The sequence below is a fragment of the Anolis carolinensis genome, chromosome 2 (assembly GCF_035594765.1).
Source record: "Anolis carolinensis isolate JA03-04 chromosome 2, rAnoCar3.1.pri, whole genome shotgun sequence".
Lineage (NCBI taxonomy): Eukaryota > Metazoa > Chordata > Lepidosauria > Squamata > Dactyloidae > Anolis > Anolis carolinensis.
In genome coordinates this window covers 75,781,656-75,807,989 of record NC_085842.1, presented here as the reverse complement: position 1 = coordinate 75,807,989, position 26,334 = coordinate 75,781,656, and the positions used below count along the sequence as shown (strand labels likewise).

The 26,334-nt window shown below is 45.2% G+C and overlaps 1 protein-coding gene across 1 annotated transcript in view; it reads left to right on the top strand.

Moving 5' to 3' along the window:
• slc6a11 (solute carrier family 6 member 11) overlaps window positions 1-26,334 on the top strand; it is a 172,053-nt gene that overhangs the window by 128,075 nt on the left and 17,644 nt on the right. The window contains exon 8 of the mRNA XM_003217667.4: window positions 6,288-6,391. Coding sequence (XP_003217715.1) covers window positions 6,288-6,391 — 104 coding nt within the window. The remainder of the gene's footprint in view (window positions 1-6,287; window positions 6,392-26,334) is intronic.

Here is a 26,334-nt window from a genome sequence, read left to right as displayed (position 1 = left end):
CAGTTAGAAAAAAAATAAAGTGAGAGACAACAGAAGAATATAAGCCTATACATGCCATGGAGAATATAAAATAATATATATAAAAGGACAGCAACATTCCTATATTCATTGTGTGTGTGTGTGTGTGTGTGTGTTCCTTACAATATCTTGTTTATATGACACTATGACTTAGGTCAGATATTACGGTCAAATTGTGATTGGAATGTGATTGTAGCTATGACTCAAGCTCATGTTCCTCCTTTTTCTCTGCACATGTCCAAGTTTCCTCCTGCACTTCTTGGTTCACAGTAACCATAGTTTGCAGTGACACTGACATAGAACAAGTCAAGTTAAACTCATACCATATGGTGCCTTGAATCCAAAGTTATAGAGTCATTTACCCCATCTGAATAGCATGACAAATTGCAGTTGTCATAAACTAGGAGGTTGGGAAAACTGGAACATGCAAGGCAGTAAAGACAGAGGATATTCATAATTGTAAAACATTGGCTTCATGGCATGATGATGATTTGGCTGTGATGACTGAACCACCTTAGTGTGAAAAAACATCTGTGCATTTGTGTTTGGACTAGCAAAATAAATATGAGTCTACCTAGAGGAGATTGTTTTATGATGTTACGCATCTGCTGAGCAAAGTCCATAATATATTTTACTGTGTTCCATCCCAAATTTATCAATTCCATTCCTGGGGAACTGCATTATCCCTGTAGTCTAAGGAAACACTGTTTGATTATAATAAGAGGTGTTCTGTGTATTGTGATTTTGCTTTTGTTACTGCCATCAATTGAATGCTGCCTGTAACCTCAGTGTTTGATTGCTTCTTTTTAAAATTCTTAAAAATTTAAAATTTAATGGGTTTAACTTTGTTTTGTTTTAACCTTTACTGTAAGCTTCAATCTCATATTGGGAGAAATGTGGAATACATAATTAAATTACATTACTAGATAGTTTTTTATCCTGCATTACATTTGAACTTAGGTCTACGTACAAGGCTCTTGGAAGAATGGAATTGAGTAGCTATATATTTTAAGCTTGTATAATGTGAATTTATTAATTACTGTTAATCATTTTAGATGTGTTGTTGATTTTTATTGATTGTATTTGGGCATTGAGTTTTGCCAGTTGTTGTAAGCCGCCTTAAATCCCCTCGGGTGAGAAAGGCAGGATAAAAATGTTGTAAATAAATAAATAAATAAATAAATAAAAATCTTTTCTCTCTATGTGTCTCCAAAAAGTCAGTATCATCCAATAAAACTCACTAAATTCAAGACAAGTAGCTAATCAAAAATCAAATAATTAATTTATGGATTATTGCAGTTGCCACAGCAATTATTTCTTAGATGATTTTAAAAAGTTATCCATTAAAAATATATCTATCAATGGCAACTCAAACTTGCATTGTAAAAACCTCTAATAGACCTTCAAATACTTTAATTCACTGATATGAAACACAACACTCCATTCAAAAGGACTAAAAGAGATTGCACTGGAACATCAGTGTCTGTACTTAACCAAAATGCTTTCAGTTGTGAGCCGCTTTGAATCTCCATATGGAAAGGAAAAGCAGGATATTAATAATAATTATTATTAATAATAATAATTTATTATTAATAATAATAATAACAAAATCTATCTATCTTGTTTGCTGTGTCATACAATAATAATAATAATAATAATAATAATAATAATAATAATAATAATAATAATAATAATAATAGAATTGATATCAAGCTTTTGAAAGAACCACATGAATTATGTTTCTATATTTGGAAGGGGTTATGTAGAGGATTTCAAAAATTTCACAGAACAGTTCATTTTATACATGCAAATACACATATGCACTTTCAATTTAATATATCAGAAGTTCATTTAATTGATTTGACAGTGAAAAAAGGCAAGGGATCAAATGTCTAGAGATTTTAATCAAAAATTAACTCCAAGAGCCCAAAAATTAACCCCAACCCCAAGGGTTAACCGCTTTGAGTCCCCTTGGAGAGCAAGGTGCAGGATATAAATAAGTTATTATTATTAATATTATTATTAATATTAATAATGGAGCCTCCAGATGGCGTAGTGGACTATGTGACTTGAAGGTTGGGTTGCTGACCTGAATGCTGCCAGGTTCGAATCCCAGCCGGGGAAAGTGCGGATGAACTCTCTCTATCAGCTCCAACACCATGCGGGGACATGAGACAAACCTCCCACAAGGATGGTTAAAAAAAAAAAAAAACAAAATCAAAAAACATCCGGGCGTCCCCTGGGCAATATCCTTGCAGATGGCCAAGTCTCTCACTCAAGTTGCTCCTGACACGAAAAAAAATATTATTAATAATGTGAGTACTGTAACTTAATCTTTATATTTTTAAAAAAGGAACCATCTTCTCTGTGTGATGAAAAGCAAGAGCTTAGTTGAGCCTAAAAGAAGCACAGACCCCCTCTACTCTGTCCTTTGTAGTGCTACTTCTGGCCTTATTCTGGTCCATTGTGATGCCATGTGGGTGGGATTGGTGCTTTTTCCTCTCCATGGAATGATCCTGGCCTTGGTTTATCCATGGGCCATATCAAAATTCATAATTTTGGCCCCAAAGCCTGCCCTCAATGTATACATGAGGTTGGCTTATACATGAACACAGTATGCCACGATATAAAGAAAAAAACTACAGATATATTTTGAAAAGCCTAGAATTGTCAGAGATATTGTGGCAATACTAACTTTAGGGAATATTTTAAAAATGCCCACAAACAGGTGTAGTCAGCACCTGCTCTCAAATTCATTAATAATTCCAACAATATATATTAAATCCATTGTTTGATAAAATGCATTTTTAAATTAAGGGGGGGGGGTAATTGGAGGCATTGACAATTTGAGGCCATTTTAAATAGCCATTCATTTAATGATTCAAAACTATTGATTTATATTAAAGATTAATGTACTGAATTGATTTTCTACTTTTTTTACTCCATATGCCCTGCTGATCTGTAGCAATTTCAATTATTAATTACTACATGCTTAACTTAGAGTTACTGGTACCAAGACAACTGTAAGTACAACAACTTCTTCAAAAACATGACCCTTGATTAAATCATAGAATCTTAATGCCTCCTGTTCTTTTTACCCTCTTAAACAATTCAGAAAGGTCATTGTTACATTCACTGGTGCAATGAGCAAAAGATCTCAATGAACAAACTTGTATTTTTCCTCAACCGATAGAAACTCTCCTTTGTTGTCCACTGAAGAAATAGTTTTCAATAATAGATGAATTTTTCCTACATGGAAGCCACAAGGCTGTATCAACTAATGAAGTTCTAAGTTACTAAGGGCTTGTCTACATGAGTTTAATAACCCATATTGCTGTACAGTTGCTCCTGATTGTCTTCATGAACTTCCAGTCCTTATTAGAGGTAAACCAGGTTAATCAAGTTTATTCCCATATTAAGACAAATCAGAGGATGCATTGGAGTTTGGCTGCAGAGTAACCCTGCAGCTTTGTCATAATGTGGGCCAGTCCACTATCCACAAGGACTACCACTGACAGCCCCTTTTCCCTGCACTAATCACACAGGGAAAGGGGATAGATTGAGTCCATGTTGCCACCATCACTGCTGCCAGAGAGCTCCATGAGAGCTCTTGGTTGCTGTGTGCACCCCATTCTGACATCAGCAGAGTCCCCCGCACAACCAAGAAGGAGAAGGGAGATTGGTTCCAGCCTGAGTATTATGAGCTTTATGGCTTTTTCCTTAATACGTCTACTTTGGTTTGAAATACATACTGAGATTCTGTGAATTTCCTGACAGCATTCTTCTTATCAAATATCTAAAATCTATTTTTACATGTGCTTGTTATGTGACTTAAATTATTTTCTTGTGAACATTTCATTTGCTGGATTTCATGAGATTTTCCAAGAGGTCCTCAGTTTAAAGATACAGTGCACAATTACTAGGAATAATTATAAATCCCATTGGCTATTATGATAATTAGCCTGCAAGTCACACAATTCCTGCAGTAGTAAAAGATAAAACCAAACTCTCAGAATAAAAAAAAATAGTTTCTCATCTGTTTAAAGCAAATGTGAATGTTGCAATGTGCATGTTGAATGTTGAATAGCATTGAGCAGCCATGGAACTGCAAAGTCAGTCAGTGAGGATATCCGCAGAGGTAGCCTGGCCTTTGTTGCCTAGAGGCATCCTCTGTTTGGGAGGTGTTAACTGGCCCTTGATTGCTTGTTGTCTGGTGTTCTCCTGTTTCTGAGTGGTGTTCATTATTTACTGTCTTGATTCTGGTGTTTTTTAATACTGGTAACCGTATTTCGTTCATGTTCATGGTTTCATCTTTTCTGTTGTAATTGTCCACATGCTTCTGGATTTCAATGGCTTCTTTGTGTATTCTGACATGATAGTTATCAGAATGGTCCCAGCATTTCTGTACTCTCAAATAATATTTAGTGTCTAGGTTGGTTTATCATGTTCTCTGCTATAGCTGACTTCTCTGATTGAATTAGTCTGCAGTGCCTTTCGTGTTTTTTTATTCCTGTTTGACCAGTGGTCCCTATGTAGACTTGTCCACAGCTGCACAATATATGGTAGACTCCTGCAGTGTCTTGCTAATTGCAACATTCAGACTTGCTTTAAACAGATAAGGGTTCTTTCTCCCACCCTGGGCATTTCACAGGTATATATACACTCCATTTGCCTCACTGTCAACAGAACCTCTGAAGATGCCAGCCACAGATGCAGGTGAAACTTTAGAGAGAATGGAACTGGAACATGGCCATACAGCCCGAAAAACTCACAGCAACCCAGTGATTCTTGCCACGAAAGTCTTCGACAATACAATGAATGTCACTGTTTCCCTCATCCTGGAGGATCTTTGCTACTCTTCTGCTTCTAACTTGCCTCAAACCTATTCATTTATCTGCACGACCCCATTCTCTCAGTCTTTGCTGCATCTCCCTGCCTTTTTCACCATGTGACACCACAATTCCCTCATCGTGCCTACCTCTCTTGCTCCTTTCATGCTTTTCACTGAATCTCTCACCCTTCCTTCCCTCCTTGCTCTTCTCTCTTATTCTTGCAATGCTTCTCCTTATGTCCTTGCTTCTTGCTTTCTGCTTCTTGTGCTAGTTATTTTCCTATCTCCTCCTTTGTTTCACATCACATGTTGATTTTTAAAAGCTAAAATTATAGTGTATAATGACAAACTATTGTGAAACCATAGGATGCAATGTAACCCTCAATTGCTCCTTGTTCTCTGCTGCTCATACTGCTTACTCTCTCATCTCTCCTTCTCTCTCCCTTGCACATCTCACAACTTCACAGTGGCCCTCTTGCTTGCTTCTTTCAATCAGGGGCTAGAAAATTTTTACTTTATAAAAATTAAAGTTTGGAATCTGGGCCAAACGTTGATCCAAACAGGCATGCCTAGAATCTGGGAGACATGCCTAAAATATGCAATACAACAACTTTACCTGCTACCCACTATGCAAACATACTTTTGAATCTCAGCCCTCTTATCTTGCACAAGAATCTCACTGTGTCAGGAAAAGTCCCTTTACTCCTGACTGAATATATTTTCTTCTGAATGCACTTAGGAGTACAATGTTCCTCACTACTTTGCGGTTTAGTTTTTGCAGATTTGCTGTATCGTGGTTTTTCAATAAACCTAAATAGTCTAAAAGACTATTAAAAATCATAAAAAAATTACAATTTACAGCCTAATGAAGGGAGGAAGGAGAAGCCAAAGGGAGAGAAAATGAGCCCAAGCGGCAATGGGAGGAAAAGGAGGCAATTTATCAACACAGGATTTGTCGATAAAGACTTAAAATAGTGTATAACTACTAAAATAATATATAAACATTAAAATAAATAATAGTATCCCTACTTCACAGATTTTCACTTATTGCGGGTGGTCCTGGAACCTAACCCCAGCGATAAGTGAGGGAACACTGTAGTAGTTGAAAAGAAAAAAAATAGGTATTACAAAATTCTCAGAATTTAAAGTAGAATTTATGACAAAAAGTGGGGGGGGGAGAGAAAAAGTGCTGGTTCTCGCTGAGGATGATGATGGCAAGAAGAAGGGGCTATATTCATCAAGGAAAGCTAATAATTTCTGTTCCCTTTCTTTGTTAAATATATATTTTGCAACTTAATGTACCTGACAAATTAGGTATCACTGGGGAATCTGACATAATCTCTAGAAATAATTTGTAAAAAAATATATCTAGATGTTTCTCAAAGATAAAACAATGTTGTTTATTTTCCTTTCCTATTCCTGTATCTTCTACTTGCAGGTTTGGGTGGATGCTGGAACACAGATATTTTTCTCCTATGCCATCTGTCTGGGATGCTTGACAGCCCTAGGGAGCTACAACAACTATAATAATAACTGTTACAGGTAAAATGCAGCTACTGTATCTGTCATCTGTCTGTCTATCAGATTAGGGTCTAGCCTAGCAAAAATGAATTTGTGTGCAGAACACATAGACAGGACTAGTAATATTTAGAGATGTATTCACTCACACTTTTGTACATAAGTGCATACAGGCACACTGTTTGAGTGCAGTGATAGGTAACATACAAACATTCATGATAACTCATCATAATCTGAGCTTGCTAGAGGTGCTGGGAGTTAAAATCTGACACTATCTAGAAGTCCAGAAATGGCCCACTCCTATTTTAGCATGTTGAGGACTTAGATAACCACACAATGAGATATTTAGATACATTTTGAAGTTTCTTGTAATTTGTTGTGAATTGGAATTAAGGATTTTAATTTGTTATCAATTACATTTGTAACAATACATGTTGATCTATAGAAAATGTGCTGATGCTCCATTTGAAGGATGCATTCAGTGTGACACATGCAGTGTACAGCTTAAGATGCACTATTCACAACAGTATCCTATTGAACAGATTTGGGGAGTGGCAATGGGAGTTGCAGGAGACAGGAAAGAAAAAAAAAGCCCCTCTTCATGAGTTGAAGATGACTCACATAACACCAAATGTAGCCTACTATAACTAGCATACATGCATGAATTTCTTATCATTTTCACAAATGACCTAATTCAGGTTATATAGCAAACTCTGTTTCTGCATACAGGAGATACATAATTAAAGTCAGCATCATGCTGGTGGGATGTCTTGGGCTTAGATTTTGCACTTCTCTACAAATTGTTTGTTCCTCAGCAACAAATGATATATTCATGCTTTAGTTCTTTATTGTTGCATCTGAAATTACATTGGAATCATACATTTTGGGCTGAAATGCATACAATTCTCTTTGAAGCATGCTAATTGTGTATGTGTAAAGTAAATGTTAATGGAAAGAACAAGAGTCAAGCCTGTTTCATAACGCTTGACTCTTGTGAATATAAAGTTAATGTCACACAGCAGCTCTTTGCCAGAACACTTAAGAGCTGCTGTGTGACATTAACTTTATATTCATGCAGAGAGAATTTGAGAATAGATCTTTGGCTCCCCCTAGTGTATACTTATCTCTGGCTGTAAAGTATTGTATCCAAAAATCATAGAGCTGCAAGGGATGCTAACACTGTTCATATTAATATGTTCTCTTTTATTATTAATCTTTCTTTCTCTATCCTACCCGTCCACCTAACTGCTGTTTTACAAAATTAAATGATTATCTCTTAGTTGATTTGGCTCAGGTGATCAGTTTATATATTTTTTTGTTTTAAAAATGACAGATTAACAATCTGTAAGTGTATAATCATAATAGCCATGTCTTGCTAAAGATTATCAAATACCATATTGCACATCTTATGAGTATATTATTATTTTTAAATCAAATTTATTTTTTGAAAAAAATATTGATTTTTATATTAAAATATAGTATTATAGTGCCATACTGTTTAATGGATTTAATGTCGGGATTATGCTTCAGTTTGTTCGCCCTCATCCAGACCATCACAGTTGCCAGACACTGGTCCAGTATCCAAGGGACTTCCTTGGATTTCTGTGTGTGTGTGTGTGTGTGTGTGTGTGTGTGTGTGAGAGAGAGAGAGAGAGAGAGAGAGAGAGAGAGAGAGAGAGAGAGAGAGAGAGAGAGAGAGAGAAAGGGAAAATTCCTAGAAAAATGTGTAGGCAAAATAAAGAAATGTCAAAGTTACAGACTACAGAGATGACCAAAAGTTTAATAGCTTTTCTACTTACTCTGTGATACAAATTTAGCAAGCATGTTCCATAAGCAGGAGGGGGATCTCTATGGATTACCTTCACAATATAGACATTCAGTTGCAATGGACAGCATATAATTATTCAAATTGAAAACTATGCAGTAGTATTTATATTGACCATAAACAAAATACAATAGCTATGCTGTGATGATAACTTTTTATAGACCAAACAGGAGGTATAGTACACCAGCGTTTACACAGTCCAGCTAGCCTGAGACTGCATTGGCTTCACTGGACTGTCCCCTCACCTTCTGTGTTGCTATTGCCACATTCATCTGGTGATAAAGCTCCATGTGAGTTCCTGGATGTCATGGACACCCTATGTTGTCCAGGAAGGAGGGAGCTAATCTCCAATTTCTTCCTGGTCACGTGGGTATCTTTGCTAATGTTAGCATGGGGTGCCCTGGGTGGCTGGGAGTACTGATGGTAGTGGAATGGTGACAGTATGTCCTCTCTTTTTTTCCATATCCTGAAGCATCCCATTACTTTTCCTGAAGCGGGAAAAAATAGGATTAATGCTGTTTATCTTTTTCACCAGAAGTGAAGGAATGTTGTGAAAACAGTCTGGAGCTCCAGTTTGCATGTCTGTGTAGATAAACATTGAGACAACAACAACAATAATAATAATAACAACAACAACTATTTTTGTACCCCACCTCCATCTCCCTGAAGGGACTCGGGGCAGCTAACATGGGGCCAAGCCCAAGCTATTACAATAAAACAAAATAAATACATACACTACAACACACACTACAACATCCAGTAAAAATGCTTATACAATACAACATAGTGAAACAAAACATAATAACAATAACATAATAAAACAGAGTATAAAAACAGTATAAAAATTTAAATGAGGGCGAGCTGGGCCAAAGTGCGAGGAGAGAAATACATCAGAAAAACAATTGACACTGGGATGGGACCTGACATGGGAACTGGGTATTCATTCTTCAAAAGTACACTGGAAAAGCCAAGTTTTTAAACTTTCCTAAAACTGCCAGAGTGGGTGCTTGCCTAATCTCCCTGGGAAGTGAATTCCAGAGCCAAGGGGCCACCACGGAGAAGGCCTTCTCCCTCGTCCCCACAAGCCGCACTTTTGATGGGGGCGGGAGTGAGAGGAGGGCCTCCCCCGAAGATCGAAGGGATTGCGCAGGTTCGTAGGGGGAAATGCAATCACGAAGGTAGACAGGTCCCAAACTGTTCAGGGCTTTGTAGGTGATAATCTGCACCTTGAATTGGAGTTCAAGCCAATGGAGTTCCTTAAACAGGGGGGTTGACCGCTCCCTGTAATTTGGTCCATAGAATCATAGAATCATAGAATAGTAGAGTTGGAAGAGACCTCAAGGGCCATCTAGTCCAACCCCCCGCTAAGAAGCAGGAAATCGCATTCAAAGCACCCCCGACAGATGGCCATCCAGCCTCTGCTTAAAAGCCTCCAAAGAAGGAGCCTCCACCACGGCCCGGGGGAGAGTTCCACTGCCGAACAGCCCTCACAGTGAGGAAGTTCTTCCTGATGTTCAGGTGGAATCTCCTTTCCTGTAGTTTGAAGCCATTGTTCCGTGTCCTAGTCTGCAGGGCAGCAGAAAATAAGCTTGCTCCCTCCTCCCTATGACTTCCCCTCACATATTTGTACATGGCTATCATGTCTCCTCTCAGCCTTCTCTTCTGCAGGCTAAACATGCCCAGCTCTTTAAGCCTCTCCTCATAGGGCTTGTTCTCCAGACCCTTAATCATTTTAGTTGCCCTCCTCTGGACGCTTTCCAGCTTGTCAGCATTTCCCTTCATCTGCGGTGCCCAAAACTGGACACAGTATTCCAGGTGTGGTCTGACCAAGGCAGAATAGAGGGGGAGCATGACTTCCCTGGATCTAGACGTTATTCCCCTATTGATGCAGGCCAAAATCCCATTGGCTTTTTTAGCTGCCGCATCACATTGTAGGCTCATGTTTAACTTGTTGTCCACGAGGACTCCAAGATCTTTTTCGCACACACTGCTGTCAAGCCAGGCGTCCCCCATTCTGTATCTTTGATTTCCATTTTTTCTGCCGAAGTGAAGTATCTTGCATTTGTCCCTGTTGAACTTCATTTTGTTAGTTTCGGCCCATCTCTCTAGTCTGTCAAGATCGTTTTGAATTCTGCTCCTGTCTTCTGGAGTGTTAGCTATCCCTCCGAGTTTGGTGTCATCTGCAAACTTGATGATCGTGCCTTCTAACCCTTCGTCTAAGTCGTTAATAAAGATGTTGAACAGAACCGGGCCCAGGACGGAGCCCTGCGGCACTCCACTTGTCACTTCTTTCCATGATGAAGACGACGCATTGGTGAGCACCCTTTGGGTTCGTTCGCTTAGCCAATTACAGATCCACCTAACCGTAGTTTTGTCTAGCCCACATTTTACTAGTTTGTTTGCCAGAAGGTCGTGGGGGACTTTGTCGAAGGCCTTACTGAAATCTAGATTAGTTAGATTAGTTAGTAATCTGGCTGCCGATCGCTGGACCAATTGAAGTTTCCAGGCTATCTTCAAGGACAGCCCCACATAGGGTGCATAAAGGCCCTCCTGGCCACCACCGACACCTGAGCATCAAGTGTCAGTGCTGAATCCAGGAGGACCCCTAGACTGTGGACCTGTGTCTTCAGTGCGAGTGCGACCCCATTGATCACAGGTTGTCACCTTATACCCTGATCTGACGTACAACTGACCTGGAGGACCTCTGTCTTGTCGGGATTACACTTCAGTTTGTTCTCCCTCATCCAGCCCATCACAGCAGCCATACACTGGTCCAGTATCCAAGGGACTTCCTTGGATTTTGGTGGAAAGGAGTAGTAGAGTTGGGTGTCATCTGCGTAGAGATGGCACCAAACTCCAAAACTCAGTATGACCTCTCCCAGCAGTCTCATGTAGATGTTCAAAAGCATGGGGGACAGGATGGAACCTTGCAGGACCCAACAGGTCAATGGCCAGGGGTCCGAGCAGGTGTTCCCCAGCTTCACCAACTGGGAATGGCCCTCCAGGAAGGACTGGAGACACAGCAAAGCCATGCCCCCAAGGCCCATTCCTGTGATGACCCATGGGCCTTGTAGTCCTGCACAGGACATTGTAATTCCTGATGAAGATGAAAACTTGGGTTTTTTACCTTCCCAGTCTGAACTGGATTCCTCTCAGCCAGATCTTTCCCAGGCAGATCTGGGAACCTTGCACCTGCAAGAAAGTTGTCTCCCAGAAGTATGTCAAACAAGCCTAGAGCCTACTTCTCCCGTATTCTTGCGCCGGGAGTTTTGTAAACAACAGAGAAGTTTGGATTCAGCTTCGCGCAGGAGTGCGAGGATTGCAGCTAAGAATGTGGCCAATTAAGACTGCTTCTCGTGAGAATCTTTGGGGAGTCTCACATCTGGTCTCAGAGTTAGCTTTCGGTTCTGATTCCCAGAGAACTGCTTCGGCGGGAAAGCTAGACTCTATTTAGGTGTTTTACCCGCGTAGTAACTTCGCGGAGTCAATTTCGTCAGCCTACGGAGCGGGTCGTGTCTGGACAGCGCGCTCCGATTCAAGCCTCGCTCTCGCTCAAGCCTTGCCTTGCTATCCAGCCTTCGCCTTGCTTCCCAGCCTTTGTTTACCTACGGACTTTGCCTTGTTTCCCAGAACCAATCCTTGCCTTGTACCACGGATTTTACCAAGTTATCCCACGGACCTTGTTCTTGTTCCTAGTTACCTTGTTCCACGTTCAAGCCTTGTTTCCAGTATCAAGTTATTTCCTAGCCTCGCTCAAGTTTCATGGACTAAAGGACCTTGTCATCTCCCCTCACTTTGCTTGGCAAAGTGAGTGTTTCGGTTATTGGATTACAACTTTGGACCTTAATATTTCTTATTGGACATTGCTTTTTTGGACTAATTCTGACCTTTCCTGAAAGGTCTAATTCTGGACTATTTTCTACACTTGTTTTTATTAACTTTATATATTCCTACAATAAAGATATTAGATAGATTCTGGCCTCTGTGTATGGTTATTGGTGCTCTGCAGCCTGGGTCGTGACAGTTTGACTCCGCCACCCTAAGCACCAATTAACCTCGGCCAGAATGTCTACCGGAGTCGTACCTGGGCCGAGCGGCCAGCCGATTACCTACACCATCGACAAGGAAGAGGTGGACCGAATCCGTGATAAGCTCAATGCACAGGATGGAGAAATAAGGGGTTTGAAGGAACGCGGTGTTCGTCTTCCGGCCATGGCGTTGCCAACCAAGTTTACTGGAGAAGCTTCTAAGGTTCATGTCTTCCGTCGCCAATGTCAAGCTTATCTGGAGGCCCGTGCTGCCGAGTTTCCCCAAGAAGACATCAAAGTGGCATGGGTTTACAGTCTTCTAGACGGGCCAGCGGCCAGCTGGGCGACGGCACTGTTCGACCAAACCTCTCCACACCTGTGATGACCCATGGGCCTTGTAGTCCTGCTCAGGACATTGTAATTCCTGATGAAGATGAAAACTTGGGTTTTTTACCTTCCCAGTCTGAACTGGATTCCTCTCTGCCAGATCTTTCCCAGGCAGATCTGGGAACCTTGCACCTGCAAGAAAGTTGTCTCCCAAAAGTATGTCAAACAAGCCCAGAGCCTACTTCTCCCGTATTCTTGCGCCGGGAGTTTTGTAAACAACAGAGAAGTTTGGATTCAGCTTCGCGCAGGAGTGCGCGGATTGCAGCTAAGAATGTGGCCAATTAAGACTGCTTCTCGTGAGAATCTTTGGGGAGTCTCACATCTGGTCTCAGAGTTAGCTTTCGGTTCTGATTCCCAGAGAACTGCTTCGGCGGGAAGCTAGACTCTATTTAGGTGTTTTACCCGCGTAGTAACTTCGCGGAGTCAATTCGTCAGCCTACGGAGCGAGTTGTGTCTGGACAGCGCGCTCCGGTTCAAGCCTCGCTCCTGCTCAAGCCTTGCCTTGCTATCCAGCCTTCGCCTTGCTTCCCAGCCTTTGTTTATCTACGGACTTTGCCTTGTTTCCCAGGATCAATCCTTGCCTTGTTCCACGGATTTATCAAGTTATTCCACGGACCTTGTTCTTGTTCTTAGTTACCTTGTTCCACGTTCAAGCCTTGTTTCAAGTATCAAGTTATTTCCTAGCCTCGCTCAAGTTTCATGGACTAAAGGACCTTGTCATCTCCCCTCACTTTGCTTGGCAAAGTGAGTGTTTCGGTTATTGGATTACAACTTTGGACCTTAATATTTCTTATTGGACATTGCTTTTTTGGACTAATTCTGACCTTTCCTGGAAGGTCTTATTCTGGACTATTTTCTACACTTGTTTTTATTAACTTTATATATTCCTACAATAAAGATATTAGATAGATTCTGGCCTCTGTGTATGGTTATTGGTGCTCTGCAGCCTGGGTCGTGACAGTTTGACTCCGCCACCCTAAGCACCAATTAACCTCGGCCAGAATGTCTACCGGAACCGTACCTGGGCCGAGCGGCCAGCCGATTACCTACACCATCGACAAGGAAGAGGTGGACCGAATCCGTGATAAGCTCAATGCACAGGATGGAGAAATAAGGGGTTTGAAGGAACGCGGAGTTCGTCTTCCGGCCATGGCGTTGCCAACCAAGTTTACTGGAGAAGCTTCTAAGGTTCATGTCTTCCGTCGCCAATGTCAAGCTTATCTGGAGGCCCGTGCTGCCGAGTTTCCCCAAGAAGACATCAAAGTGGCATGGGTTTACAGTCTTCTAGACGGGCCAGCGGCCAGCTGGGCGACGGCACTGTTCGACCAAGCCTCTCCACACCTAAGATCAGCGCAACACTTCTTGGACCACCTCAAGGAGACTTGGGGAATCGAGGACAATTTGGAGGCAGCCGGTCACAAACTCCGTCGCCTTTTCCAAGGAGACAGACCTATGTCTCAGTATATAGCCGAGTTCCGAGTGCTGGCCCACAACACCGGCTGGAACGATGTAGCCCTCAGGGGACAATTCCGGGAGGGTCTCAACATTGAAATGCTGGAAGAAATCTCCAAGGTGGATCCTCCCCAGACCCTCGAGGCACTCATTGATCAATGTTTACGGGCTGAAGTCATGATTGCCAACAGGAAACAGTGGGTTCGAGGCCAGGGCAGTAGAGCCGGGGCAAAACCCCCCGCTCCCGCCAGCGTTCAGCCACGTCCGGTGTGGAGACCCCCACCGCCAACCCCATACCCCAGAGGAGGCGAGGAGGTGCCGATGCAGTTGGGCAATGTGCGTCCCAGACTAGATGCCGCCGAGAAGGCCCGTCGTCAACGCTTAAACCTCTGCTGGTACTGCGGGAACGGGGGCCACTTCGCCAGAGAGTGCCCAGCCAAAGGGAAGCCTGCCGCCCGTCTTGCGGCGGCGTCCTCCACGGAGACGAAGGCGTCTGAGCCGACTGGCACACAGCCGGCGGGGGAAGCCAACGACCGGGTGTAGAGGGGCTCGCCAACCCGGTCAAAAAATCCATCCAAGAGCCGCCAACCGGGGTCCTGTTCCTTCTCGTGGTCACATTATGGTCAGCAAAAAGGGGACCCGTCATGATCCACGCCATGATAGACTCTGGAGCTACCAACAATTTCATCGATAGAGAGTATGCCGACTCTCTGGGATTACAATATCATGATTTCAAGAATGCCCGTGTGGTGCAAGCCATAGACGGCCGTCCCCTCAAGACGGGCCCCGTAAGTCAGTGGTCGGAACCCACCAGGATGTGGATAAGGGAACATATGGAAGAGATTTCCTTCTTTGTTACCGAGGTCCCCCATTTCCCTGTGATTTTGGGAATTCCATGGCTGACTCTCCACGACCCTAACATCTCCTGGTCCAACAGAGAACTGCAGTTTGCTTCACCGTACTGCCAAAACCATTGCCTCGTAGCCAAGGTATGCCATGCCACAGACACCGAGCCCATCATCACCTTGCCAAAGAAGTACTCCGAGTATTGGGATGTATTCAATGAGAAAGAAGCCGAAAAATTACCCCCACATAGACCTTATGACTGTGCCATTGACTTGGTGGAGGGGGCCCCGATCCCGCGAGGGCATCTCTACTCCCTGACTGAACCAGAGCAAGAAGCTCTCAGGGAATTCCTAGAGACAAACCTTCGCAAGGGATTCATCAGACCCTCTCAATCCCCAGCCGCCTCCCCAGTGATGTTTGTGAAGAAGAAGTCAGGGGAACTACGCTTGGTGGTGGACTACAGAGCATTGAACAATATCACCAAGCGGAACAGCTATCCCCTGCCTTTAATCTCGGATCTACTGGATCGGCTTCGAGGAGCCAAGGTTTACACCAAGCTGGATCTTCGGGGGGCTTACAACTTAGTTCGCATCAGGGAAGGGGACGAGTGGAAGACCGCCTTCCAGACCAAATTCGGATTATTTGAGTCCCGAGTTATGAATTTCGGTTTATGCGGAGCCCCCGCAACGTTCCAGCATTTTGTCAATGACATTTTTCAGGACTATCTAGACAGGTTCTTGATAATCTACCTGGACGATTTTTTGGTGTTTTCCAGATCACAATCAGAACATGAGAACCACGTCAAAATGGTGTTACAACGATTGCGGGATCATGGACTTTATGCCAAGCTGGAAAAATGCGCTTTTGATCTACAAGAGGTAGATTTCCTTGGTTACCGCATCTCGCCTCTAGGGCTTTCCATGGATCCAGCCAAAGTTTCAGCAGTATTGGAATGGCGGGCGCCAACTAACAAGAAAGAGGTGCAGCGTTTCTTGGGGTTCGCGAACTACTACCGCAAGTTCATTCCAGATTTTGCCCGCTGGTCCGACCCCATCACTAGCTGCATCCGTGGAAAGCAGCCTTTCCGCTGGACTGATCAAGCAGAGAAAGGGTTCCAGCAACTAAAGAAACTATTCACCTCCCAGCCAATTCTACAGCACCCAAATCCTGGAACCCCTTTTGTGGTGCAAGCGGACGCCTCTGATGTGGCAATTGGGGCTGTACTCTTACAACCGGTGGGAGATCACCTCCACCCCTGTGCCTTTTATTCTCGTCAACTAACCACACCAGAGAGGAATTACACCATTTGGGAAAAAGAACTACTGTCCATAAAGGCAGCCTTTGAAACTTGGAGACATTGGCTAGAAGGGGCCAAATTTCCCATTGAAGTCCACACTGATCATCGTAATCTAGAACATCTAAGAACTGCCCGCAAACTAAATCAGAGGCAGCAACGTTGGGCTTTATTCTTTGAACGTTTCAACTTCCAGATCCATTATGTGACCCCAGCCCAAACCAAGCAAGCAGACGCCCTGTCACGTAAACCGGAATACGCTGCAGGACGCAAGGAGACCTTTGAATCCCAACTGCTACAACCTGAGAACTTTGCCACGCTCACGGTGGGGAACACCAAATCCATTCCCATTGGTTCAACTTCCCCTACTCCAGGACCCATCTGTGCTCAAGAAATCAGGGCTAGTCAGCAAGCAGATGCCTGGGCGCAGGACCAACTTCGCCAAGGTCTGCATTTCCCCTTTTCGCTTAAAGATGGGCTGCTCTGCTATAGAAATCATGTCTATATCCCACCCGGACCGGGCAGGGAAAAAGCGCTTCGTCTGTGTCATGACTGCAAACCAGCAGGACACTTCGGACTATTTAAAACTATGCATTTGATCCTAAGGGATTTTTGGTGGCCCAAGATCCGCAAGGATGTGGAAAAATATGTCAACACCTGCCCAGTATGCCAGCGCTCCAAGATACGAAGGGAGAAGCCCTCAGGGCTTTTACACCCCCTTCCTACCCCATCTCGCCCATGGGAAATAATTTCCGCGGATTTCATCACTGACCTACCACCTTCCTGTGGATTCACCACGATCTTAGTGGTGGTGGACCTATTCACCAAGTTAGCCCATTTCATTCCCTGCGAAGGCCTCCCCACGGCCAAGGAAACTGCGGATCTATTTCTTCAACATGTCTTCAGACTACATGGATTGCCCAAGAGTTTAGTCACAGACCGTGGATCTCAATTCACCTCTCGTTTTTGGAAGGCACTACAAAAACTATTGGGCATAGACTCTCGCTTATCTTCAGCTCATCATCCCCAAACAGATGGGCAAACGGAGCGCACCAATGCCACTTTGGAGCAGTATCTTCGCTGTTATGTAAACTATCAACAGGACAATTGGGCTTCTCTGTTACCACTGTCTGAGTTTGCCTACAACAATGGAGTTCAAGCTTCTACAAAAGAAACGCCGTTCTTTGCAAACTACGGCTTCCATCCACGTTTCTTTCCCCCTGTCATTGAAACTTCAGAGGTTCCCGCAGCAGAGGATTGGCTGCAGGAACTCACAGCGGTGCAACAACTTTTGCTCCAGCAACTGGACCAAGCCAAGGGGGACTATAAACGCCACGCTGACAAACATCGCCAGCCGGGCCCCGAAATCAAGGTAGGAGATCGGGTTTTCCTGTCCACTCGCTTTCTGCCCTCCCACCGCCCTTGCCGGAAGTTAGATGCCCGTTTCATTGGCCCCTATCCAGTGGTGGCGCAATTAAACCCCGTGACTTTCAAACTCCAACTTCCGCGTTCAATGCGCATTCACCCAGTGTTTCACCGTTCCCTGCTCCTTCCGGCGGATGGTGTGCGTCCTGATACAGACCAACCGGCCCCCCCTCCTGTTTTGATGAATGGGGAGGAGGAGTTCGAGGTTGAGGACATTTTGGATTCTCGCTTTCACCGCCGCCGCCTACAATATCTCATTGACTGGGTGGGTTTTGGCCCTGAGGAACGCTCCTGGGAAGACGCCTCCACAGTCCATGCTCCTGATCTAACCCGTCGCTTTCATCAGACCTATCCCACCAAACCGCGACCTCGCGCCTCGGGGAGAGGGCCCCAGTTTGGGAGGGGCCTTGAGGAGGGGGATAGTGTGATGACCCATGGGCCTTGTAGTCCTGCTCAGGACATTGTAATTCCTGATGAAGATGAAAACTTGGGTTTTTTACCTTCCCAGTCTGAACTGGATTCCTCTCTGCCAGATCTTTCCCAGGCAGATCTGGGAACCTTGCACCTGCAAGAAAGTTGTCTCCCAGAAGTATGTCAAACAAGCCCAGAGCCTACTTCTCCCGTATTCTTGCGCCGGGAGTTTTGTAAACAACAGAGAAGTTTGGATTCAGCTTCGCGCAGGAGTGCGCGGATTGCAGCTAAGAATGTGGCCAATTAAGACTGCTTCTCGTGAGAATCTTTGGGGAGTCTCACATCTGGTCTCAGAGTTAGCTTTCGGTTCTGATTCCCAGAGAACTGCTTCGGCGGGAAGCTAGACTCTATTTAGGTGTTTTACCCGCGTAGTAACTTCGCGGAGTCAATTCGTCAGCCTACGGAGCGAGTTGTGTCTGGACAGCGCGCTCCGGTTCAAGCCTCGCTCCTGCTCAAGCCTTGCCTTGCTATCCAGCCTTCGCCTTGCTTCCCAGCCTTTGTTTATCTACGGACTTTGCCTTGTTTCCCAGGATCAATCCTTGCCTTGTTCCACGGATTTATCAAGTTATTCCACGGACCTTGTTCTTGTTCTTAGTTACCTTGTTCCACGTTCAAGCCTTGTTTCAAGTATCAAGTTATTTCCTAGCCTCGCTCAAGTTTCATGGACTAAAGGACCTTGTCATCTCCCCTCACTTTGCTTGGCAAAGTGAGTGTTTCGGTTATTGGATTACAACTTTGGACCTTAATATTTCTTATTGGACATTGCTTTTTTGGACTAATTCTGACCTTTCCTGGAAGGTCTAATTCTGGACTATTTTCTACACTTGTTTTTATTAACTTTATATATTCCTACAATAAAGATATTAGATAGATTCTGGCCTCTGTGTATGGTTATTGGTGCTCTGCAGCCTGGGTCGTGACAACACCTAAGATCAGCGCAACACTTCTTGGACCACCTCAAGGAGACTTGGGGAATCGAGGACAATTTGGAGGCAGCCGGTCACAAACTCCGTCGCCTTTTCCAAGGAGACAGACCTATGTCTCAGTATATAGCCGAGTTCCGAGTGCTGGCCCACAACACCGGCTGGAACGATGTAGCCCTCAGGGGACAATTCCGGGAGGGTCTCAACATTGAAATGCTGGAAGAAATCTCCAAGGTGGATCCTCCCCAGACCCTCGAGGCACTCATTGATCAATGTTTACGGGCTGAAGTCATGATTGCCAACAGGAACCAGTGGGTTCGAGGCCAGGGCAGTAGAGCCGGGGCAAAACCCCCCGCTCCCGCCAGCGTACAGCCACGTCCGGTGTGGAGACCCCCACCGCCAACCCCATACCCCAGAGGAGGCGAGGAGGTGCCGATGCAGTTGGGCAATGTGCGTCCCAGACTAGATGCCGCCGAGAAGGCCCGTCGTCAACGCTTAAACCTCTGCTGGTACTGCGGGAACGGGGGCCACTTCGCCAGAGAGTGCCCAGCCAAAGGGAAGCCTGCCGCCCGTCTTGCGGCGGCGTCCTCCATGGAGACGAAGGCGTCTGAGCCGACTGGCACACAGCCGGCGGGGGAAGCCAACGACCGGGTGTAGAGAGGCTCGCCAACCCGGTCAAAAAATCCATCCAAGAGCCGCCAACCGGGGTCCTGTTCCTTCTCGTGGTCACATTATGGTCAGCAAAAAGGGGACCCGTCATGATCCACGCCATGATAGACTCTGGAGCTACCAACAATTTCATCGATAGAGAGTATGCCGACTCTCTGGGATTACAATATCATGATTTCAAGAATGCCCGTGTGGTGCAAGCCATAGACGGCCGTCCCCTCAAGACGGGCCCCGTAAGTCAGTGGTCGGAACCCACCAGGATGTGGATAAGGGAACATATGGAAGAGATTTCCTTCTTTGTTACCGAGGTCCCCCATTTCCCTGTGATTTTGGGAATTCCATGGCTGACTCTCCACGACCCTAACATCTCCTGGTCCAACAGAGAACTGCAGTTTGCTTCACCGTACTGCCAAAACCATTGTCTCGTAGCCAAGGTATGCCATGCCACAGGCACCGAGCCCATCATCACCTTGCCAAAGAAGTACTCCGAGTATTGGGATGTATTCAATGAGAAAGAAGCCGAAAAATTACCCCCACATAGACCTTATGACTGTGCCATTGACTTGGTGGAGGGGGCCCCGATCCCGCGAGGGCATCTCTACTCCCTGACTGAACCAGAGCAAGAAGCTCTCAGGGAATTCCTAGAGACAAACCTTCGCAAGGGATTCATCAGACCCTCTCAATCCCCAGCCGCCTCCCCAGTGATGTTTGTGAAGAAGAAGTCAGGGGAACTACGCTTGGTGGTGGACTACAGAGCATTGAACAATATCACCAAGCGGAACAGCTATCCCCTGCCCTTAATCTCGGATCTACTGGATCGGCTTCGAGGAGCCAAGGTTTACACCAAGCTGGATCTTCGGGGGGCTTACAACTTAGTTCGCATCAGGGAAGGGGACGAGTGGAAGACCGCCTTCCAGACCAAATTCGGATTATTCGAGTCCCGAGTTATGAATTTCGGTTTATGCGGAGCCCCCGCAACGTTCCAGCATTTTGTCAATGACATTTTTCAGGACTATCTAGACAGGTTCTTGATAATCTACCTGGACGATTTTTTGGTGTTTTCCAGATCACAATCAGAACATGAGAACCACGTCAAAATGGTGTTACAACGATTGCGGGATCATGGACTTTATGCCAAGCTGGAAAAATGCGCTTTTGATCTACAAGAGGTAGATTTCCTTGGTTACCGCATCTCGCCTCTAGGGCTTTCCATGGATCCAGCCAAAGTTTCAGCAGTATTGGAATGGCGGGCGCCAACTAACAAGAAAGAGGTGCAGCGTTTCTTGGGGTTCGCGAACTACTACCGCAAGTTCATTCCAGATTTTGCCCGCTGGTCCGACCCCATCACTAGCTGCATCCGTGGAAAGCAGCCTTTCCGCTGGACTGATCAAGCAGAGAAAGGGTTCCAGCAACTAAAGAAACTATTCACCTCCCAGCCAATTCTACAGCACCCAAATCCTGGAACCCCTTTTGTGGTGCAAGCGGACGCCTCTGATGTGGCAATTGGGGCTGTACTCTTACAACCGGTGGGAGATCACCTCCACCCCTGTGCCTTTTATTCTCGTCAACTAACCACACCAGAGAGGAATTACACCATTTGGGAAAAAGAACTACTGGCCATAAAGGCAGCCTTTGAAACTTGGAGACATTGGCTAGAAGGGGCCAAATTTCCCATTGAAGTCCACACTGATCATCGTAATCTAGAACATCTAAGAACTGCCCGCAAACTAAATCAGAGGCAGCAACGTTGGGCTTTATTCTTTGAACGTTTCAACTTCCAGATCCATTATGTGACCCCAGCCCAAACCAAGCAAGCAGACGCCCTGTCACGTAAACCGGAATACGCTGCAGGACGCAAGGAGACCTTTGAATCCCAACTGCTACAACCTGAGAACTTTGCCACGCTCACGGTGGGGAACACCAAATCCATTTCCATTGGTTCAACTTCCCCTACTCCAGGACCCATCTGTGCTCAAGAAATCAGGGCTAGTCAGCAAGCAGATGCCTGGGCGCAGGACCAACTTCGCCAAGGTCTGCATTTCCCCTTTTCGCTTAAAGATGGGCTGCTCTGCTATAGAAATCATGTTTATATCCCACCCGGACCGGGCAGGGAAAAAGCGCTTCGTCTGTGTCATGACTGCAAACCAGCAGGACACTTCGGACTATTTAAAACTATGCATTTGATCCTAAGGGATTTTTGGTGGCCCAAGATCCGCAAGGATGTGGAAAAATATGTCAACACCTGCCCAGTATGCCAGCGCTCCAAGATACGAAGGGAGAAGCCCTCAGGGCTTTTACACCCCCTTCCTACCCCATCTCGCCCATGGGAAATAATTTCTGCGGATTTCATCACTGACCTACCACCTTCCTGTGGATTCACCACGATCTTAGTAGTGGTGGACCTATTCACCAAGTTAGCCCATTTCATTCCCTGCGAAGGCCTCCCCACGGCCAAGGAAACTGCGGATCTATTTCTTCAACATGTTTTCAGACTACATGGATTGCCCAAGAGTTTAGTCACAGACCGTGGATCTCAATTCACCTCTCGTTTTTGGAAGGCACTACAAAAACTATTGGGCATAGACTCTCGCTTGTCTTCAGCTCATCATCCCCAAACAGATGGGCAAACGGAGCGCACCAATGCCACTTTGGAGCAGTATCTTCGCTGTTATGTAAACTATCAACAGGACAATTGGGCTTCTCTGTTACCACTGTCTGAGTTTGCCTACAACAATGGAGTTCAAGCTTCTACAAAAGAAACGCCGTTCTTTGCAAACTACGGCTTCCATCCACGTTTCTTTCCCCCTGTCATTGAAACTTCAGAGGTTCCCGCAGCAGAGGATTGGCTGCAGGAACTCACAGCGGTGCAACAACTTTTGCTCCAGCAACTGGACCAAGCCAAGGAGGACTATAAACGCCACGCTGACAAACATCGCCAGCCGGGCCCCGAAATCAAGGTAGGAGATCGGGTCTTCCTGTCCACTCGCTTTCTGCCCTCCCACCGCCCTTGCCGGAAGTTAGATGCCCGTTTCATTGGTCCCTATCCAGTGGTGGCGCAATTAAACCCCGTGACTTTCAAACTCCAACTTCCGCGTTCAATGCGCATTCACCCAGTGTTTCACCGTTCCCTGCTCCTTCCGGCGGATGGTGTGCGACCTGATACAGACCAACCGGCCCCCCCTCCTGTTTTGATGAATGGGGAGGAGGAGTTCGAGGTTGAGGACATTTTGGATTCTCGCTTTCACCGCCGCCGCCTACAATATCTCATTGACTGGGTGGGTTTTGGCCCTGAGGAACGCTCTTGGGAAGACGCCTCCACAGTCCATGCTCCTGATCTAACCCGTCGCTTTCATCAGACCTATCCCACCAAACCACGACCTCGCGCCTCGGGGAGAGGGCCCCAGTTTGGGAGGGGCCTTGAGGAGGGGGATAGTGTGATGACCCATGGGCCTTGTAGTCCTGCACAGGACATTGTAATTCCTGATGAAGATGAAAACTTGGGTTTTTTACCTTCCCAGTCTGAACTGGATTCCTCTCAGCCAGATCTTTCCCAGGCAGATCTGGGAACCTTGCACCTGCAAGAAAGTTGTCTCCCAGAAGTATGTCAAACAAGCCTAGAGCCTACTTCTCCCGTATTCTTGCGCCGGGAGTTTTGTAAACAACAGAGAAGTTTGGATTCAGCTTCGCGCAGGAGTGCGAGGATTGCAGCTAAGAATGTGGCCAATTAAGACTGCTTCTCGTGAGAATCTTTGGGGAGTCTCACATCTGGTCTCAGAGTTAGCTTTCGGTTCTGATTCCCAGAGAACTGCTTCGGCGGGAAAGCTAGACTCTATTTAGGTGTTTTACCCGCGTAGTAACTTCGCGGAGTCAATTTCGTCAGCCTACGGAGCGGGTCGTGTCTGGACAGCGCGCTCCGATTCAAGCCTCGCTCTCGCTCAAGCCTTGCCTTGCTATCCAGCCTTCGCCTTGCTTCCCAGCCTTTGTTTACCTACGGACTTTGCCTTGTTTCCCAGAACCAATCCTTGCCTTGTACCACGGATTTTACCAAGTTATCCCACGGACCTTGTTCTTGTTCCTAGTTACCTTGTTCCACGTTCAAGCCTTGTTTCCAGTATCAAGTTATTTCCTAGCCTCGCTCAAGTTTCATGGACTAAAGGACCTTGTCATCTCCCCTCACTTTGCTTGGCAAAGTGAGTGTTTCGGTTATTGGATTACAACTTTGGACCTTAATATTTCTTATTGGACATTGCTTTTTTGGACTAATTCTGACCTTTCCTGAAAGGTCTAATTCTGGACTATTTTCTACACTTGTTTTTATTAACTTTATATATTCCTACAATAAAGATATTAGATAGATTCTGGCCTCTGTGTATGGTTATTGGTGCTCTGCAGCCTGGGTCGTGACAATTCCAGAGTGTCGTCCCAGAAGAATTCCATGATCAATGGTATCGAAAGCCACCGAAATGTCCAGGAGAACCAGCAGGGTCACACTCCCCCTGTCCAGTTCTCTGTGGAGGTCATTGACCAAGGCGACCAAAGCCGTCTTGGTACTGTACCCAGGTCTGAAGCCAGACTGTGATTGGTCTAGAAAATAGGTGACATCCAAGAATCTCTGGAGTTGAGAGGTGACCACCCACTCCAGAACCTTGCCCAAAAAAGAGAGGTTAGCGATTGTCTGAAGTTACTTAAAACGGTGGAATCAAGGGAGGCCTTCTTCAGAACTGGCCTCACTATAGCTTGTTTAAGGCATGATGGAAATTTCCCTTGAACCAATGAGGCATTTATTATAGTCACAAACCACTCTACTAACCCACCTCTGGCCAAGAAGGGCAAGGGTGGAGGAGCTCCCTGACAACCCGAAACAACTCCGATGATCTATTAGTTGACGACGCTATGGGGGCAGTCGAAAAAGCCTTCCTGGTTGCCCACAAAGCCGCAGAGTAGGCCTTAATTGCAGCTCTAGCTTGTTTGGAGATGCCATGAATTTTCCTCCAGAGGCACTCTAGTCTTCTCACACACTTCACTGCTGCCAGTTCCTCTGAAAACCAAGGAGCCGGAGTAACTCTATGGAGTAATGAGAGGTGACATTCAGGGGGGATTGTGTCTATCGCCCTGGTCACTTTGCTATTATCACAATCAACCAAGGCATCAACAGGATCGTCAGCCTCCATGGCAGGAAGATCCTCAAGAGACCTTAGGAGTCCATCTGGATCCATAAGTCTCCTGAGGTGGACCATCTTAATCAGTCCACCACCCCTGCGGAGGTTTGAGGTCACAGTGAGTCTTAAGCCGATCAGATGGTGGTTAGACAATGGAAGAATATTTTGCTCTCCCACTCTGACTGTTCCACCGTCTGTAACAAAAATTAGGTTGAGTGTATGTCCTGCCTGGTGCATGGGTCCAGATATTACCTGGGACAGCCCCATGGTCGTCATGGCAGCCATGGAGTCTTGAACTGCACCTGTTAACGTGGCCTCTGCATAGATGTTAAAAAGTCCTGCATGACAGATGTTTTGTCATTGATGGATCTGGCATTTAACAGCAGAACCTTCAGTCCAGGGGGTTTGTCATGAAGGCTACCACGCCCATCCTTCTCCAGGGTCCCAAGAACTTTATTGCGCTTCTCCCTGGGATGATAACCACCATTCCTCCTCCCCCACACAACCTCAATGGTTCCCCCCCCCGGCTCAGTCCCCCCCCCCCCCGGAGATAGTCTGGATGTAACTAGCATTTTGGGACACTAGGCAGCTCTCCAGAGGCGGAGAGCCACATAGGATTCTGTCTTGACTGATAGTTGAAGATGTTTCTTGTGGTATTGAAAGACGGGAGTCGTCAGAGGTATTGGGTAGTGCAGATGCCCTGCCTGTCCCCAAAATGTCCTCTCTGATGAATGGGAAACTAGTTGCTGTGAAATGTAGATAGGAAATGTTATTCATCTATTTTATTGCCTTTATTGCAAGTGACATCACAGCATTATTTGCTGGGGCTGTGGCGCAGACGGGAGAGCAATGAGTCACTGACCAGGAGGTCATAAGTTCGAGGCCCGCTCGGAGCTATGTTGTTCGTCTTTGTCCTGTGTTAAAAAGGCATTGAATGTTTGCCTAATATGTGTAATGTGATCCGCCCTGAGTCCTCTTCGGGGTGAGAAGGGCGGAATATAAATGATGTAAATAAATAAATAAATTATTTTTGAGGTAGGCAGGAATCTGAACTTCAGACTACAGAGATTCTCTCCGTAACATCTCTAAAAGCTATATGTAGGCCTCCAACAATATCACTTTTCTTTCCTTGCATGATTTTTACACTCTTGCCTAATTGCAACTCCAAATAAAAATCCAGTCAGCATTGAAAGCAATCATTAATATTTTTCTGCCTTTCAGTTGGCTTAATAATGGTATCAACACAATGTTTTTGGAGTAAGAATATAATTAATCAAATTTACATATCCAAACTACATTTTTAATTTTCCCCACCCTACATGTGGCATTTATTGGAGTGACCAAATCCTGACTTTATAAACCAAGATTTGAGGAAATACCTACTGTATATACCCATGTATAAGTTTGTACATTTTAGTCAAAAACCAGTCCAAAAAACTTGGAGCTTAACTCTCATTTTAAAAAGAGCTGCTTGGTAAAAGGCAAGAA